General features: G+C 45.5%; 1 protein-coding gene across 1 annotated transcript; it reads left to right on the top strand.

The window, feature by feature from the left end:
• The first annotated feature begins 129 nt into the window (after positions 1-129).
• Positions 130-15,940, top strand: si:dkey-251i10.3 (uncharacterized protein LOC553498 homolog). The gene is made up of 17 exons (XM_062537158.1): positions 130-1,562; positions 1,736-1,829; positions 3,455-3,525; positions 4,550-4,614; positions 8,167-8,324; positions 8,418-8,573; positions 8,995-9,114; positions 9,276-9,370; positions 10,664-10,787; positions 11,025-11,102; positions 11,254-11,519; positions 12,751-12,914; positions 13,158-13,441; positions 14,136-14,297; positions 14,456-14,640; positions 14,829-14,928; positions 15,268-15,940. The coding sequence occupies exons 1-17, from the start codon at positions 1,519-1,521 to the stop codon at positions 15,550-15,552; spliced, it is 2,451 nt and encodes an 816-aa protein (XP_062393142.1). The 5' UTR covers positions 130-1,518; the 3' UTR covers positions 15,553-15,940.
• Positions 15,941-16,180: the final 240 nt, after the last annotated feature.

The following is a 16,180-nucleotide window of genomic DNA, read 5'->3' as shown; positions in this document are numbered from 1 at the left end:
TTTTTAACATAAAAAAAAATATATGTGCACAATATGCACAAACATATACACAAGTCCTTAGACACAGTTTCCTACTGTCAACTACAGTTCAGTGTATTTGCTTGGCATCTTCATCTTGATTTTAATAATGTAATTTGTTTTGCCCTCATCCTCTCACGTTGATCGTGCAGCAGCCTATGGCCTAAATAACAGTATGTAACTTACATCATGTATTAAACCTGACAGCTTTAGCTCAATTTTTTATTTCCAAATAGGTTTGTGGACATGACTTTTTAAGGTTGGGGTTTTTATTAGTTTCCAGTTTCCACATAACTTTATGGACATGGCCCTTAATGATTAACTGCGCCAAACTGTAGGGCAGACAATATTCAAATGTCTGGACGTGCCATAGACATACACGTTTTGATACTTGGCAAACATGTAGGCTATACTTGACTACATGTAGGCTACAGTACATCTGACTGCATATGGACATGTAATTAGTGAGGCTACTACAGCTTAAATCTGGCAACAACTTCCTTTTCTTTCTTTCATCTAAGGACTGGTGATAGTCCTTGGTGGTTTATCTGTAGGGCCTATGCCGCTATGTGACTTGTGGCCTGTGAGGCTTAGGCTATGTAGCCTACAGCAATAACATAGAAAACTCATTTAAAGGCCTACCTCAAAATAGAAAGGAATTTGATATGTATAGTGGCTGAATGGAAAGCTGTAAGCTGGACTAAGCCTGTAGAGGCACGGAGGGAGAGGTGACTTCTGTTTTCTGGTGCCTTTGATACGCAGGAGAGCTCTAAAAGTGCCTGTCACTGAGAGAAGCTTGTAAACATTTACAGTAAAAGAAACATGCTGGTTGTGAGTGCAATAAAGAAAATGAGTAGCCTACTGTCTGCAAGTCTGTTTTTTCTCCCACTAGGCGCTTCCAGACTGTGCAGTTGAATGCAGGCCTATTGACATCATCAAGGTGATCTGTTGATTTGGCTGATAAAAAGTCAGTGCTTTTGTTTCGTAGACTCTGCTCTCACTGTCAGCACTCACTTTAATTGCTCTCTTAACATTATGTGTCAAGCAACCAGACAACGTTTTGGTTAATCCTTAACATTATTGTTTATATTGCTATTCTCCCTACACTGTAGTCTGATCAACTTTTCAAAATGTGTTCACTGTTAAATTAATTATTGTATTGTTTTTTATGTATATGTCGCTTTGGACAAAATGCGTCTGCCGACTGGTAACTACAAAGTAAACAATCGAAAATACAACATCCGGTTGAGCTTTCCTACGTCATTATTTCACGCCGGAAGTAGAGGAAAACACAGCATGGCAGCCTCGGTGGTGTAGTCACCGGAATTAATAAATGTTAAACTTTATAACCTCTAAAGCACCTTTTAAATGAATGAATTTAAGGAACTCTGGGACTTGTTTTTGACGACGTTAGGGTGTTAATTTATCCGCAACCGCATTCCAGTTTGAGGGAAGAGTGAGTGCTACAGTTGGGAAGTTTACTTGCACACGTGTTCTACCATGGTCAAAGATAAGAAGAAATCCGTAAAATTCGCCTTACCTAGGTTTGAGACTTAACATTTCTGTAATACGACATTTTTGTATTTACACAGTTGTCGATACCAATTGCTATTGGAAAAGACCGTTGTTGATGCTGCTGTTACAGAAACTATTGTGGGCTACCATAGATAGGCTGTTTTGGGGGATTACGACAAATATTTTATTCATTGTCTTTCAGCAAAACCACCACCAGTACGATGGACGAAGAGGTGGAAAGCGACGAAGATTTCCTTCCAGAAAACGAGAATGTCATCAGTGCAAGTGAGGATGAGGTAAGTTAGGAAAGGACTTTATTTAACTTGCTGTCAGTCTGTCTGACTGTCTCTCCTTGGCTCTCGTTAAACAGGATTTAATTGCTAGCAGAAACCAGTCATAACCAGAGATTGAAGAGAAATTAAAAGGTTTGACGAGTATCGTTTAGTGTCAAAGTGGGCAGACTTAAGGTATTGTTGTGGTGAGTATGAGGTTGTGTGTGCCCCAGAGATAGTGACTTAGAAAGGTATACATTTGTGTGTCAGGTCTTTACTCTGGTTGTGATGGTCTGCCATGGTCAGGTGTGGGGGATACTTTCATTTGGCTGACACTTTTATCTAAACAGTTTACTTTGAAAACAATCAAGGTACAGTGTGAATAAGAAACAGGACCAAGAAGAACGTCATGTGGTACTCTTGGAAGAGCTGTGTTGACGAGATTTTTAAAGAGAGCTCTGGGAACTGGTAATGTGTTCCACTATATGGCTGGTTGGTTGGTCAGAGAGCTAGGGTTAACACCTGGGGTGGTGGCAGCGTAGCGGTTAAGGAGCTGGGCTAGTATGCAGTAGCCAGTAAAGTTGTGGGTTCAAGTCCCAGCTTTCACTGTTCCCCTAAGCAAGGCACTTAACCCCAAGTTGCTTTAGGGACAATGTAATATAATTGACATATGCAAGCATCTGATAAATTAATTAATGTCAGACAATTAATAACATTTTACGCTGGTGTGTAATAACATTGGTTAGGCTGGTGTGCCTAACTTTTTCATGTAGGTGCACGGCACGCATGGCAAAGTCTGGCTATCACCAATAAGCTCAATCTTTTAAGATGGAACATTAGTCTGGGGAGTCTGCACTTTATTTCTACTGCACAAGAGGCGTGATCAATGTGCATAGTTCAAGTGACTCTGTACACTTTTGGATAGTCCTTCAACCAATCATACCTATGATCTGGAGGCGACTTTTGGATAAGCTAGTTTGCGATTGGACCCAGAAGATGTGGACAGGAAGCGGGAGAGATAGATGTGCAGTTTTCCAGCCTCAGCTGCAGGGCGAAATCCAAATCGCTGGCAGATCAGGCAGGGTTCACCCAGCCTACGCATGACACATAATTAAGGTGCACCCAAAGTTTTCCATAGCAACACATTAATCGCGCAGCTTTCAGGGTCGGAGCTACCAGAGACAGAGTAGGGACGGGTCTTCACAGAACATGTGAATTCTTGGATGCTGGGGGGCAATAAAATGTATATAAATCGCTTTTAGCATAATACCAGAGGAAGAAACATTAGAAATGTCTGAAGAAAGGAAACACAAAAGGAGAGTTTTGTAGATATCACTGTTATAAGGCTGCTATTACATGTTATGTCAACAGCAACAGCTTTGTCAAGGCACCCATAAGCGTGCTATGTGCCAGAACGTGCAATAAATGAGCATATGACACTGTGGGATGATTACGGGGGCTGGTTGAGTGAGCCAGGCTGGGCATTTATCCAGGACACTGAGCCTTCATTTCTACGTTTCTCAGTATGCATATGCTCTTTGTGCTTTTTAACCACATCCGCATTTTGCATATTCAGATGGAACATGTTTGCGTTTTCGTGTTGGTATCTGGTCCTTGCTGTGGTAACCGTGGTGTTTGTTTGCCTTCAGGATGCCAGCGGTGACGAGCGCACACATACCAAACTCCTGGAGGCCATCAGTTCCTTGGGCGGCAAAAGGAGGTGAGGGCTCACCATGGCAACCACCTCTACACTGTCTGGCCTATATCATAGCAGAGTTTGCTAGTAATGCATAACACTATGTGTGATCAAGGAGGTATTCCATCAACCTCACTGAAGGCTAAACCTGGCTTATTATGAATTTAGTGAGAGTTCTGCTCTATTACTTTGGTTTCCGTGAATCCTGGCTTTGTAACTATGGGAATTTATGCCGCAGAACTAGCCTGCTCCGTAGGAGGTTAACTTTCAAGCTTAATTAAGCCATGTTGCAACAAAAGCCATCAGTTGGAAAACAACCTGCTTTTTTTGGAAGACAACCTGCTTTCGTGATCCTCATCTCGCTCATCCTACAACTTCAATAATAGAAGTCGAAACCTTTTTTCCGACAGTGTCACCAAGCATTGATTTAGGCCTAAATATTCACTAGTTTTAAATAATTTTTGAAAAATATACAACTTAAGAAATATTTACTTGACATGCATGTGGTTCTAGGAAATTATCTAGTTTAGTACTGTACTGTTTTTACTCGTGCAACTTGAGTTCATGGAACGGCTTCAGACTCAAGGGAATGTCTATGCTAGTTCAAGCCAGGCTATTTTTGTTAAGCACTGCCTTCTTATCAGCGATGTTGATGGAGTACCCTCCTGTTCTTTCTGATTTAGCCTCTGTAACTGTGTGTGTGTGTGTGTGTGTGTGTGTGTGTGTGTGTGTGTGTGTGTGTGTGTGTGTGTGTGTGTGTGTGTGTGTGTGTGTGTGTGTGTGTGTGTGTGTGTGTGTGTGTGTGTGTGTGTGTGTGTCTAAATACTATTGGTCCATAGCATCATTTAAATTGTATACATAGATTCTCTCTTGTGAACTAGCCAACTGATTTCCAATAAATCCAAAAGGTAATTTACTGTTAAAGAAATTAGTTGAAAAGTGTTTGAGTTTGTTTCTTTCGTTGAAAAATGTTTTTGTCTGTTGCTTTCCTTGAAAAGTGTTTTATTTGTTTCTTTCTTCAAAAAGTGTTTGCGTTTGTTGCTTTTAGGAAGAAGTTGGCGGAGAGGTCCGAGGCCAGCCTGCAGGTGTCTGAATTCGGAGTAAACGCTGAAGGTGCGCGCAGGGAGATATCTCTCCTCTTTTCTATTTTCACCTGAACCCTTCATTGTCAAATAGCATTAGAACAGAGAATGTCAAATAGCATTAATAATAATAATAATAATACATTTTATTTCAAAGCGCCTTTCAAAACACTCAAGGACACTGTACAACATTAAAACAGGAGAAACAACAGTAAAACAATAAGCTAAGGCATACACACACACACAAACTAAAATAAAAAAAGAAAAAATATGTGCATATAAATCAATCAATCAATCTAAACAGTATGCAAGCTGGAAGAGATAAGTTTTCAGTCGGGATTTAAACAGGGGGAGAGAGTCTATGTTGCGGATGTCGGGGGGGAGAGAATTCCAGAGTTGAGGAGCAGAGCGACTGAAAGCTCTGCTCCCCATGGTACTGAGGCGGGCAGAGGGGATAGTGAGGAGGGTGGAGGAGGAAGAACGGAGGGAGCGGGAGGGAGTGGGAATGTGGAGGAGATTGGACAGATAGGGAGGGGCGAGGTTGTGGATGGCCTTAAAAGTAAAAAGAAGGATTTTGAAATTAATTCTGAATTTAACCGGGAGCCAGTGGAGATGCTGTAGTACCGGGGTAATGTGGTGGTGAGAAGGGGTTTTGGTGATAGTGCAAGCAGCTGAGTTCTGGAGAAGTTGTAGCTTATGGAGGGATTTCTGAGGAAGGCCAAACAGAAGAGAGTTGCAGTAGTCTAGGCGGGAGGTGACAAGACTATGGACAAGGATGGAGGTGGAGTGGGAGCTGAGGGAGGGGCGGAGACGATTGATGTTGCGTAGGTGGAAATATGCAGAACGTGTGATGTTATTGATGTGAGAGTGGAAAGATAAAGAGCTGTCGAGGATGACACCCAAGCTTTTGACCTGAGGGGAGGGGGAGACTAGGGAACTGTCAATAGAGAGGGAGAAACTGTCAGCTTTGGATAAGGTGGATTTGGTGCCTATAAGGAGGACTTCAGTTTTATCACTGTTAAGTTTGAGGAAGTTAGAGGTGAGCCAGGATTTTATTTCAGAAAGGCAGGAGGTAAGGGAGGGGGGAGGGAGGGTGGTGGATGGTTTGCCAGATAGGTAGAGCTGGGTGTCATCCGCATAGCAGTGGAAATGGATATTGAATTTACGGAAGATATTGCCAAGGGGAAGGAGGTAGGTGATAAAGAGGAGGGGCCCCAGGACAGAGCCCTGGGGCACACCAGAAGAGACGGGGGATGGACGGGAGCTGAAGGACTTGAGTTGAATGAACTGAGTGCGGCCAGAGAGATAAGAGTGAAACCAGTTAAGGGTGGTGTGAGTGATGCCGATGGAGGAAAGTCTATGGAGGAGGATGGTGTGGGAGATGGTGTCAAAGGCTGCACTGAGATCAAGGAGGATGAGGATGGAGAGTAAACCAGAATCAGCTGCCATGAGGAGGTCATTGGTGATTTTTATGAGGGCGGTTTCTGTGTTATGGAGGGGGCGGAAACCAGACTGAAAGTGCTCATAGAGAGAGTTGTGGGATAGGTGGGATTGAAGTTGGGTGGCAACAACTTTTTCAAGAATTTTGGAGATGAAGGGAAGGTTCGAGATGGGCCGTAGGTTATTGAAATTGCTAGGGTCTAAACCAGGTTTTTTCAGTATTGGAGTGACTGCAGCGACTTTGAAGGGTGCAGGGACGGTCCCAGTGGTGAGAGATGAGTGGATGATGGCAGATATGAGGGGGAGGAGAGAGGGGAGGCAGGACTTGGCAAGGGAAGTGGGGAGAGGGTCGAGCTGACAGGTAGAAGGCTTGGAATTGTGGATGAGAGCGGATATGTCAGAAGCATCAGGAAGCTTGAAACTTGAAAATGAATGGTGATGGGGGAAGAGGTCAGCAGAGGGGGGAGAGGAAGAATTGGAGTGGAGACTCTGGTGGATTTTGTGGATTTTCTCATTAAAGAAGTCCAGTAGTGAGTCGCAGGTGTCAGCTGAATACAGATGGGCGGGTAGAGAATCAGGAGGTTGGAGAATTTTGTTAAACAGGGTGAACATTAGAACAGAGAATGAGTAAGTGTGTCAGAGAATGGGAAGAAACCAGCATATCCACTAGTGGTGGGGGAAAAAATCGATTCTGTTCAGTATCGCGATATTTTGTGCACACAATTAAATCGATACTTGTAGCTCAAAGTATCGCAATACTTAATTATATAATTTAATTATCCATTTTACTTTAAGTTGAGTCGAGTTTACTCAGGGTTTACTCTGATCACATTAAATTAGCTTATTACGCTTATAAGGGGGGCACGTGTTGTGGTGTTTCATTGTGCATTCAACAGCAATAATAAATGAAAATGGCTTCACAATCACAACCTGTTATACACGACACTCTACACTACTTTCACATCGAAAAAGGTGGGTGTATTTTGGTTTTCAACAAAAAGTGAATAGTAAGGACCTTGACATGCACCATGCCATTGCAAAGGGAGTTGAACAGTGTTATTTTCCTAATTTTTTGTAATGACTTAGAATAATATGAGAGACATGAATAGCAATATATCGCAAAATCGAATTGCAATACTTGGTGTATCGCAATATGTTAAGAATCGCAATATTATCGAATTGTGGCCCAAATATCAAAATAGTATCGAATCTTAATTTTTTTGCCAATTCCCACCCCTACTATCCACCAGGATTCACATGACTAAACTGACTTTAATGGGACCAGGAGTCACATCACTAAACCGACTCTCATGGTGCATTCATGCGAATGGGAAATCATTTTTCTTAGTGAAAACGTCATGGTGGACGTTGTTCCAAACTTTCTCATTTGTGAATGATGGAGGCTACTATGCTTAACACTTTCAATGCTGCAGATTTGTTTTTTTTGTGGCAAACTGGGCAAAAAGTTTGCTAACAGAATTGCCCAGTGGTGGGCTTGTCACGTTGTAGTTCATTTGTAGTCCATTTTACTTTCTGACCCAACCATTTTAATGGGAACTTGGGACTATGACGTTTTTGTCACTTGAACGCTGCACGTTTCTCACACATTTCCGACGGCAACACAAATTAATACTGTGGGGAAAAATCACAGGGCTGTCCCTAATATTCCCAGATGGCATGAATGCACCATAAGTCTACCAGGAATCACATGACTAAACCGACTCTACAGTTACCAGGAGTCATATGACTAGACTGACCCTAAAGCAACAAGGAATCACATGAGTTAACCGGCTCTAAAGTGACCGGGAATCACATCTAAACCACTAACTAAATCCACCAAAGAACAGCCTACTGGCCAAGTACCTTCAAAAACTGATCCAAGTACACTTATGTAATTGATGCTGTTTTTGTTATTTCATCAGATGAGAGTGAGACAAAACATGTTCATCAACTACCTTTTTTCCATGATTAAGAACAGACGACACTGACATGATGAAACACTAATTGTGATATCAACATGCAATGTTGATATAGTTTGTACCCAATGTTATATTTGATTGTCTTAATTGACCGTAATTGTAGCTCTTGATAGTCTTCACCTTGCATTGAGTGAATTATGATCTGTGCAACCCTTCCCCGGTAGGCGCTGGAGAGAAGGTGGTTCTCTCCGATCTGCTCAGTTCGGCTACAGAAGCATCTAAAACTGATGGAAGTTTGACAAAAACTCAGAAACAGCTGAAGAACCTGGAGCAACGTCATGCTACTCTAGAACTCCCCCTGAGCCACCAGCAGACAGAAAAGGTAGTTATCGTCTGTCTGTTAGTTAGTTTGACTGTCTGTCTATATTTATCTATTTACCTGTCTGTAAGTTTGTCTGTATATCTATCCTTGCAGATCCAACGTGAGGCTGCCTTTGAGAAGGCCTCGAAGGAGGTGTCACGCTGGCAGAGTACCATCGTCCTCCAGCAGAGGGCAGAGCAGCTTGTCTTCCCCCTCAACCAGCAGCCCAATAGGCCCAGACGCGTGGAGCAGGTTGTCACCAGCTGGAAGGTACTCATACGCACACACACACACACACACACACACACACACACACAAACACAGATATGCAAAAACACACTCACATGGATATACAAACACACACACACACACACATTGATTCATTGAGTTATTGATTAATGTGTGCATTGCTCAGACTCAGATGCTGCTGGAGCAGGAGATTATTATTGATTTGATTGATTGATTGATGGATGTATGCATTGCTCAGACTCACGCCGCTGGAGCAGGATGTTATTTTTCATCGATTAATTTATTTATTGATTAATTTATTTATTCATTTATTGATTGATTTATGTGCACATTGCTTAGACTCAGACGCCGCTGGAGCAGGAGGTTACTTTTCATTGATGAATTGAGTAATTGATGAATTGATTTATTCATTTATTGATTGATTGATGTGCACATTGCTCAGACTCAGACGCCACTGGAGCAGGAGGTATTCGCTCTGCTTCACGCCCACCGGCAGCCAACCCTTGACCCCGTGTTGACCCCTGTGGAAGAGGCACAGCTGCAGGCCATGAGTCTAGAAGAGGTGAGTGTGTATGTGTGTGTGTGTGTGTGTGTGTGTGTGTGTGTCGGTGTGTGTGTCGATGAGTGTATATGTCCACATGCATGTGAGTGTGTGTATGTAGATGTTTGACTTTGTGTTTGTTGTTGTTGTTTAATGCTTGTTGTTGTTGTTGTGGTCCCCAGGCCCAGCTGCGGCGTGCGGAGCTGCAGAAGGCTCGAGCGCTGCAATCCTACTACGAGTCCAAAGCCAAGAGGGAGCGCAAGATCAAGAGCAAGAAGTGAGTGCCGCAGGGGTCAAAGGTCAACTAGAGTACAGTTCAGTTCAGGGGCAGGAAGATCTGCTAACCTTAAAGATATCAGGGGCAGGAAGACCTGCAAACCCCTACAGATTCATATATCAAGGACAGGAAGACCTGCTAACCTCAAAGTGAATCTCCGGTATTACTTAAAAAAATGCAACTTTGCATGTGGCGCAACAGGCTACAGCACTCGTGCCATGTGCAGGTTCGAGTGCCCACGGGGACCCAGGTTCGATTCCGACCTGCGGTCATTTCCCGATCCCACCCCATCTCTCTCTCCCACTTGCTTCCTGTCTCTCTCTGCTGTCCTGTATAAACAAAGGCAGAAAGCCCAGAAGAAATCTACTTTAAAAAAAAAAAATGCAACTTTGAAAGCGTTTTGCTCGCTGCCCCTTGCTAATCCACAGTTTGCGATTTTGGGCTCTAGCTTTTGCCGGTGCTAGCTACATGTAGTGCATGATCAACTATAAATACGGTCTCCACAGTTTATTTGGTGTATTTTCATTCAGAAAAACAACTTTTGGTCAATGTTGGCCGGAGTTACACTTTAAAGATATCAGAGTGAGGAAGACCTGCTTAACTCTAAAGATATCAGAGAGAGGAAGACGAGGGCTACATTATTCCACAGTGTTTTTTTTATTTGATTTCAAATTCAAACAAATCTGGAATAGTGCACACATAGATTTAGAAGATAAAGGCACAGGGATTCCAACATAATAGAGCCCATCAGCTGGGATAGGTGGGATTTTGATTTGCTCAGAGTTTTAGTTTCTCCTCTTTAGTACCTTACCAATCCATTCATTGGCCATATACCCATCGGAGGAAAGAAAGAAAAACGCAATACTCAATATTATAGAATCACAATAAAGGAAAAACGCAACCGCAAACCTTCAAGACAACTCGGGCTCCCCTACCCAAACTCCTACCCGCATACACACACATTGTTTTATTCAACAATCAGGGTCTGGGGATGAATATCCAATGCCTAGCACTAGCCTGACCTGAAGGTTGCTTACGCAAGTTTAGAGGTCAGAAGTAATACATTGCTACATGAATTTAAATGTGGAACAAAAATATGTTGTCACTTGGATTATACAGAGTTTTGATTATCCAATGGGATGTGTTATTGGGATTTTATACATTTAATGTGCGCAAATAATTTTGGTAACCTCACAACCTCAGCCCAGACAACATTGCTCATTTCATTATTATCTATTGGTGTTCCAGTGCTGTGTGATGTGGCTAATGTGTGTGTGTGTGTATGTGTATCAGATACCATAAGGTGCAGCAGAAGGCGAAGATGAAGACCTTCCTGAAGCAGTTTGAGGAGATGTGCAAGAGCGACCCCGAGAGGGCCATGGAGGAACTGCAGAAAATGGAGAAAAACAGGATTGAGGTGAGAGAAGAGTTGAATGTGTGTGTGTGTGTGTGTGATGTTGATGATGCAGCTGACTGATAACTGTTTACAAGACTGCTTGCGGTGATTATTTTTGGTTTGCGTTTAGTTTTTGCAGTGTTTCACTACTATGTGTTGAACATGACATATATGTCTCTCTTTCTCTCTCTCTCGCTTTGTCTCTTTCTCTCTTTTTCTCTCTGTCTCTCTCACTTTCTGTCTCTTTTTTTCCTGCAGGAGAGGATGTCTCTGAAGCATCAGAACAGTGGGAAATGGGCCAAGTCCAAAGCAATCATGGCCAAATATGACCTTGGGGTGAGTGAGGGTGTATGTGGAGGGGGGGGTTAGGTTATATGGTGTGTGTGTGGGGGGGGGGGGGGGGGGTAACCGTGTGTGTATTTGCATTAACTGTGTGTGTTAAAGGTTAGTCTGTGTGTATCTATTAATGGTGTATGTGTTTTCTCAGGCTCGTAAGGACATGCAAGATCAGCTCGAACTCAACCGCCAACTCACCCACAAGCCCCTCCCCTCCGCTGAACTCCACGGTGACAGTGACCACGACGACGACAACAGCGACCCCACTCTGGCCGGTGATGAGCAAACGCTGCCGGACATCGCTAACGACGCATCGGCCAATCAGAAGGAGGGGGCAAACCCCTGGATGAAGATGACTGCAGTCATGGCAGCAGCAGTGGAGGCGGAGCCAAAAAGCATCGTGGTCACGGACGACAGGTAGGGTCACGACCAACAGGTAGAGTCAGTACCAACCGTCTAGGATGAGGACGGACAGGTAGGGTCATGACCAACAGGTAGAGTCAGTACGGACAGGTAGAGTCAGGACAGATCACGACCAACAGGTAGGGCAAGGAACAACAGGCAGGCCAAGGAACAACAGGTAGGACCAGGTAAGGTGAGGAACAACAGGTAGGGTGATGACGTACGTGCAGGTAGGGTGAAGGTAGAGGAAGGTAGGGTCAGGCCAGACAGGTAGGATCCAGTGAAGCCTGCTATTCTTCAGGAGAGTGCGCCGTGTGCTTTAAGAGCGGATTGCGTGCCATGTCCGTCAGTGACCACCACAAGACTGCCTTGCAGTTATTCATTTCAGTGATGGGGTTCTTTAGTGTGCAAGCTAGCTATTGAAATGTCTGTAAATTGGACTGGAGCCGACGCCAGGGAGCTCCCCTCTTGTCTGCCATGAGGGTGGACAGGTGGACGGCTGTCCTGAACTGTGAGGGGCTCAGTAGTGTGGGACAGAATCAGATCAGACAGCAGGACAGTGTGAACAGGCAGGATGCACACAAGACACAGTCACATGTCTGATGCGTTCTGTATGATCTGATGGCGTCTATATAGATAGATAGATAGATAGATAGATGGGTACTTTATTGATCCCCAAGGGGAAATTCAAGGTCGCAGCAGCACAAGACACCACACACAACATACACAACAATGTAAACAGGATGATGAAAAGTAAATCAACATGACTAAAAAGAGCAGTAAAATATACTAAAGATAAAGATGCACATGAGGATTGGTACTGTGATCCAGTATGAGGGCGTGTCAAGGTGGTAGTGAAAGTAAGTCCAACAGTGCAAGGTTAAAAGTCTAGTGACCAACAATAAATATGGACAATAAAAAATGTAAGCACAGTAATATAACAGTAATATACCTGATTGGCTCTATATGACCTGATGGACTCTTTGGCTTCTTGGTGTTTGGGCTCCCCAACGTTGTCTTCAAGGCAGTGCTGCCTGGAAGGTGCTAGGGTTAGGCATGGGTTAGGTTAAGGTTAGGATAAGGTTTAGGATCAGGTGCCTTGAAGTCGACGGTGACAGCGCTGCCTGGAAGACGGCGTTGGGGGCCCAAAACACCATCGAGCCTCTTTTTGAGCCACCTGCTTCTACGGCTCTGCTGACGTTCTGTGTGATCTGACCCCGTCCACCTTCTGTCTGTGGGGCTGCAGTGAGGCTGTAGCGGCGGCGGCGGCGGCGGCAGCAGAGGGCGACGCGGAGGCAGAGGAGACGGAGGAGGAGAGGCTGCTGGGAGAGTTCGCCCGTCGCAGGCAGCAGAGGAAGACCAACGAGGAGGAGGAGGAGGAGGACAACGAAGAAGCCAGACAGAAGGATGGTGCGTGCTTGTGTGTGTGTGTGTGTGTGTGTGTGTGTGTGTGTGTGTGTGTGTGTGTGTGTGTGTGTGTGTGTGTGTGTGTGTGTGTGTGTGTGTGTGTGTGTGTGTGTGTGTGTGTGTGTGTGTGTGTGTGTGTGTGTGTGTGTGTGTGTGTGTGTGTGTGTGTGTGTGTGTGTACTGTACATGTGTGCATACCTGTATGTGCTCTAATGTAAACCAGTGAAATCTCCACCTCTCCTGCAGAAGAGTCTTCCCAGGCTGCTGGAGGTCCCAGCATCTCCTTCACCATAGCAGAGACCAGTGAGGAAGAGGAGGAGGAAGAGGAGGACCAGATGGATGAAGCAGCCGCATCCGAGCTCAATGCACTCTTCGGACGTCTGGCCAAGCAAGGACAATGCGACGCTGCCCCCGTGGCAACCGCAGGAGCCGCTCCCATGGATACGCTGCTGGATGAGGACACGACGCGAGTCCGCACGCTGGAGGAGGCGGAGCTGCTTACGGAGACTCACAGTGACTCCGCCCCCGCGGTAGGATTGGCTGATTTACACCCGTCTGTCACCCCTCTAGTGTGTGTGTGTGTGTGTGTGTATGCGTGTGTGCGCGTGTGCGTGTGTGTGTGTGTTTGTGTTTATTGCTTCTGTATTGGTAGGTCAGTGTATGTCTGTGTGAGTGTGTGTTTGAGGGTATATAGTCATTGACTGTTAAGCCGTTTTCAGACAGACGTGTATTTAGGCAATGTTCATGCCACAGACTTCTTACGGTAGGTTTGTTTCTGTTGCTGTCTGAATTCATACAGTAGGTTTTTTTCTGTTGCTGTCTGAATTCATACAGTATTTTGCATCTCTCTAACACGCTGCTGGCAAGGCTATAGCCTCCTCCATGCACTGTAAAAGCTACATTCTTCCGCTGTCAGGCACGCACAGCTGACAGTGCGGCCGCATTTATTAGGCGTCATTATGTGCCCAGCAAACCTAAGCCCAATTGACGGAAATGATAAATTAGACGTGAACAACAGGTGACCATATACATTCCGCATAATGCTTCATGTCAATGTCCATTACCATCAGAAATTCGGCAAGCAATTACGCAAATGTGCTGAAAACCTGTCTGAAATCGGCTTGTGTGTGTGTTTGTGATTATTGATTGTATATATTGATAATTGCTCTGTATTGATTATTTATTATGTACATTTATTGATTATTGTTGTGTCTATTGTCCAAGGTGGAGTCAGAGGCAGCGGCAGCAAGTGATCATGGGAATGAGCATGTCCCCAAGGTGAAAGGTCGCCAGAAGGTCATCGACCTAAAACAGGTGCTGACCAAGGAAACCAAGAGCATCCGTGTTGCCATGACGACACCGGCCGTTGAAGATGCTGAGGATGAGGTGAGAGACTGATCAGAGTGTGTGTGTGTGTGTGTGTGTGTGAGAGAGAGAGAGAGAGAGAGAGTGATCTGATGGGTACACAGACCAGCTTGTTCAGTGGGAGAGGAGATGTCATGGCTCCATGGGAGAGGTGTGACTATTTTTCGGATCTTCCGCAGGCCCTGGACGAGCAGACGGAGGTGATCCGCGAGGCGTTCGCCGGAGATGATGTGGTGTCGGACTTCCTGAAGGAGAAGCGGAAGCAGGAGGAGGCGGGCAAACCTAAAGACGTGGACTTAACGCTGCCCGGCTGGGGCCAATGGGGAGGGCTCGGTGTCCCGGTCAAGAAGCACAAACGCCGGCGGTAAGGGCTGTGTGTGTGTCTCTGTGTGTGTCTCTCTCTGTGTGTGTCTTTGTGTGTCTCTGTGTGTGTGTGTGCGTGCGTGTGTGTCTCGGTGTGTGTCTCTGTGTGTTTGCTTCCCTCAAGTTGGCCTACAGGAAGTGATGTCACTTGACATGACATGTTGACACCATGGTGATTTTGCATTTTAGATTCTTGAGGAAAGCCCCGCCTGCCGCGCCCAGGAAAGACCGGAAGCTTCCGGCTGTCATCATCTCAGAGAAGCGAGACTCCTCTGTCGCCGCCCATCAGGTAAGAGATGGAACTACAAGAGGGGCACACACCCTTCACCTGCTCAGCCTGCTACACTTTATTACCCAAATACCCAGGACTATTGTGTGACTAATACCTCTCTTGTTCCTCTCCTCACTTCCTTCACTTGCAACTTTCTCCCTGTCTTTTCCCTCTTTTTCTCCCTCCCTGCCCTTACCTCTATCTGTTCTCTCTCTCTCTCCTTTCCTCTGTCCTCACCTCTCTGTTGACTCTCTCTCTCCCCTTTAACCTCTGTTTGCTTTCTATCTTTCTCCCTCTCTTCCCTCTCCTTCCCTCTCTGCCCTCACCTCTGTCTGTCCTGCCCTCTTCTGTCTCCAGGTCACACAGCTTCCGTTCCCCTTTGAGAACCCTGGCCAGTTCGAAAGGAGCATCCGTTCTCCTCTCGGTTCTACGTGGAACCCGGAGTTGGCGGTGCGGAAGCTGACGGCGCCGCGGATCGTGACGAAGGCGGGCGCCATCATCCAGCCGCTCTCCAAGGACGACGTCATGCCCTCCAAGAAGACGCCGGGCAAACGGGGCGCCCCCGACCTCCTCTTCAGCACCGAAGAGCAGGGGAAGGGCAGCCACAGACCGACGGGCAAGAGGAAGAAGCACAAGAAATGAGCCCCTTCCCTGCGGCGGACACCAGATGAGGAAGTCTTTGAATATGGACCTGGCCCTGGTCTCTCGCTGACCTTGGTTGATTGACTTTGACCTTTTGCCTCTCGCCTCTCGCAGAGCCCACTCTTACACTCTTGACCTTTACACCTGATTCCCCCTCCTGACACCAACCCCCACAAGAGAATGGTAGCTATGGAAACGGAGGATGGAGCGCAGTGTCTTCAGAGGAGAGATTTGTTTCGCCCCAGGAACTGTATAAACTGTTTAAAGGTCATGTCAGGCTGGGCTGTAGTAGGCTGGTTTTATTAAACAGATCCTAAGACGTCACGTTGGCTTGTTGTCTGTTTTCTGTTGGGGTCCTGAGTCCACTCATTAAAGTTGGGCAACTGATGCTGATGGCTTTAATCTTTGGCAGGTGTGAATGTGTCTTGGCTTGGTGATGTTAAATCTAATGTGGGTGTGTGTTGGTGGTGATGAATCAAGTGTGTGTGCGTGTCTTGGGATGGTGATGTTGAATCTAGTGTGTGTAGTGGGTTGGTGGTAATGTTGAATCGTGTGTGTGTGTGTGTGGTGGGTTGGTGGTAATGCTGAAGTGTGTATATGTGTGTATGTGTGTGTGTGTGTGTTGCGT

The sequence above is a fragment of the Sardina pilchardus genome, chromosome 5, assembly GCF_963854185.1.
Source record: "Sardina pilchardus chromosome 5, fSarPil1.1, whole genome shotgun sequence".
NCBI classification, from domain to species: Eukaryota; Metazoa; Chordata; class Actinopteri; order Clupeiformes; family Clupeidae; genus Sardina; species Sardina pilchardus.
The sequence above is the reverse complement of the archived record's forward strand: the minus strand, read 5'-3'. Positions and strand labels throughout refer to the sequence as shown.

Excerpts from the sequence above, each read along its gene's own strand:
- si:dkey-251i10.3 (XM_062537158.1), top strand. The coding sequence starts at position 1,519 with ATGGTCAAAGATAAGAAGAAATCCGTAAAATTCGCCTTACCTAG. Across the intron at positions 14,298-14,455 it reads TTGAAGATGCTGAGGATGAG|GCCCTGGACGAGCAGACGGA; the intron begins GTGAGAGACTGA and ends GATCTTCCGCAG. Across the intron at positions 14,929-15,267 it reads CCTCTGTCGCCGCCCATCAG|GTCACACAGCTTCCGTTCCC; the intron begins GTAAGAGATGGA and ends TTCTGTCTCCAG.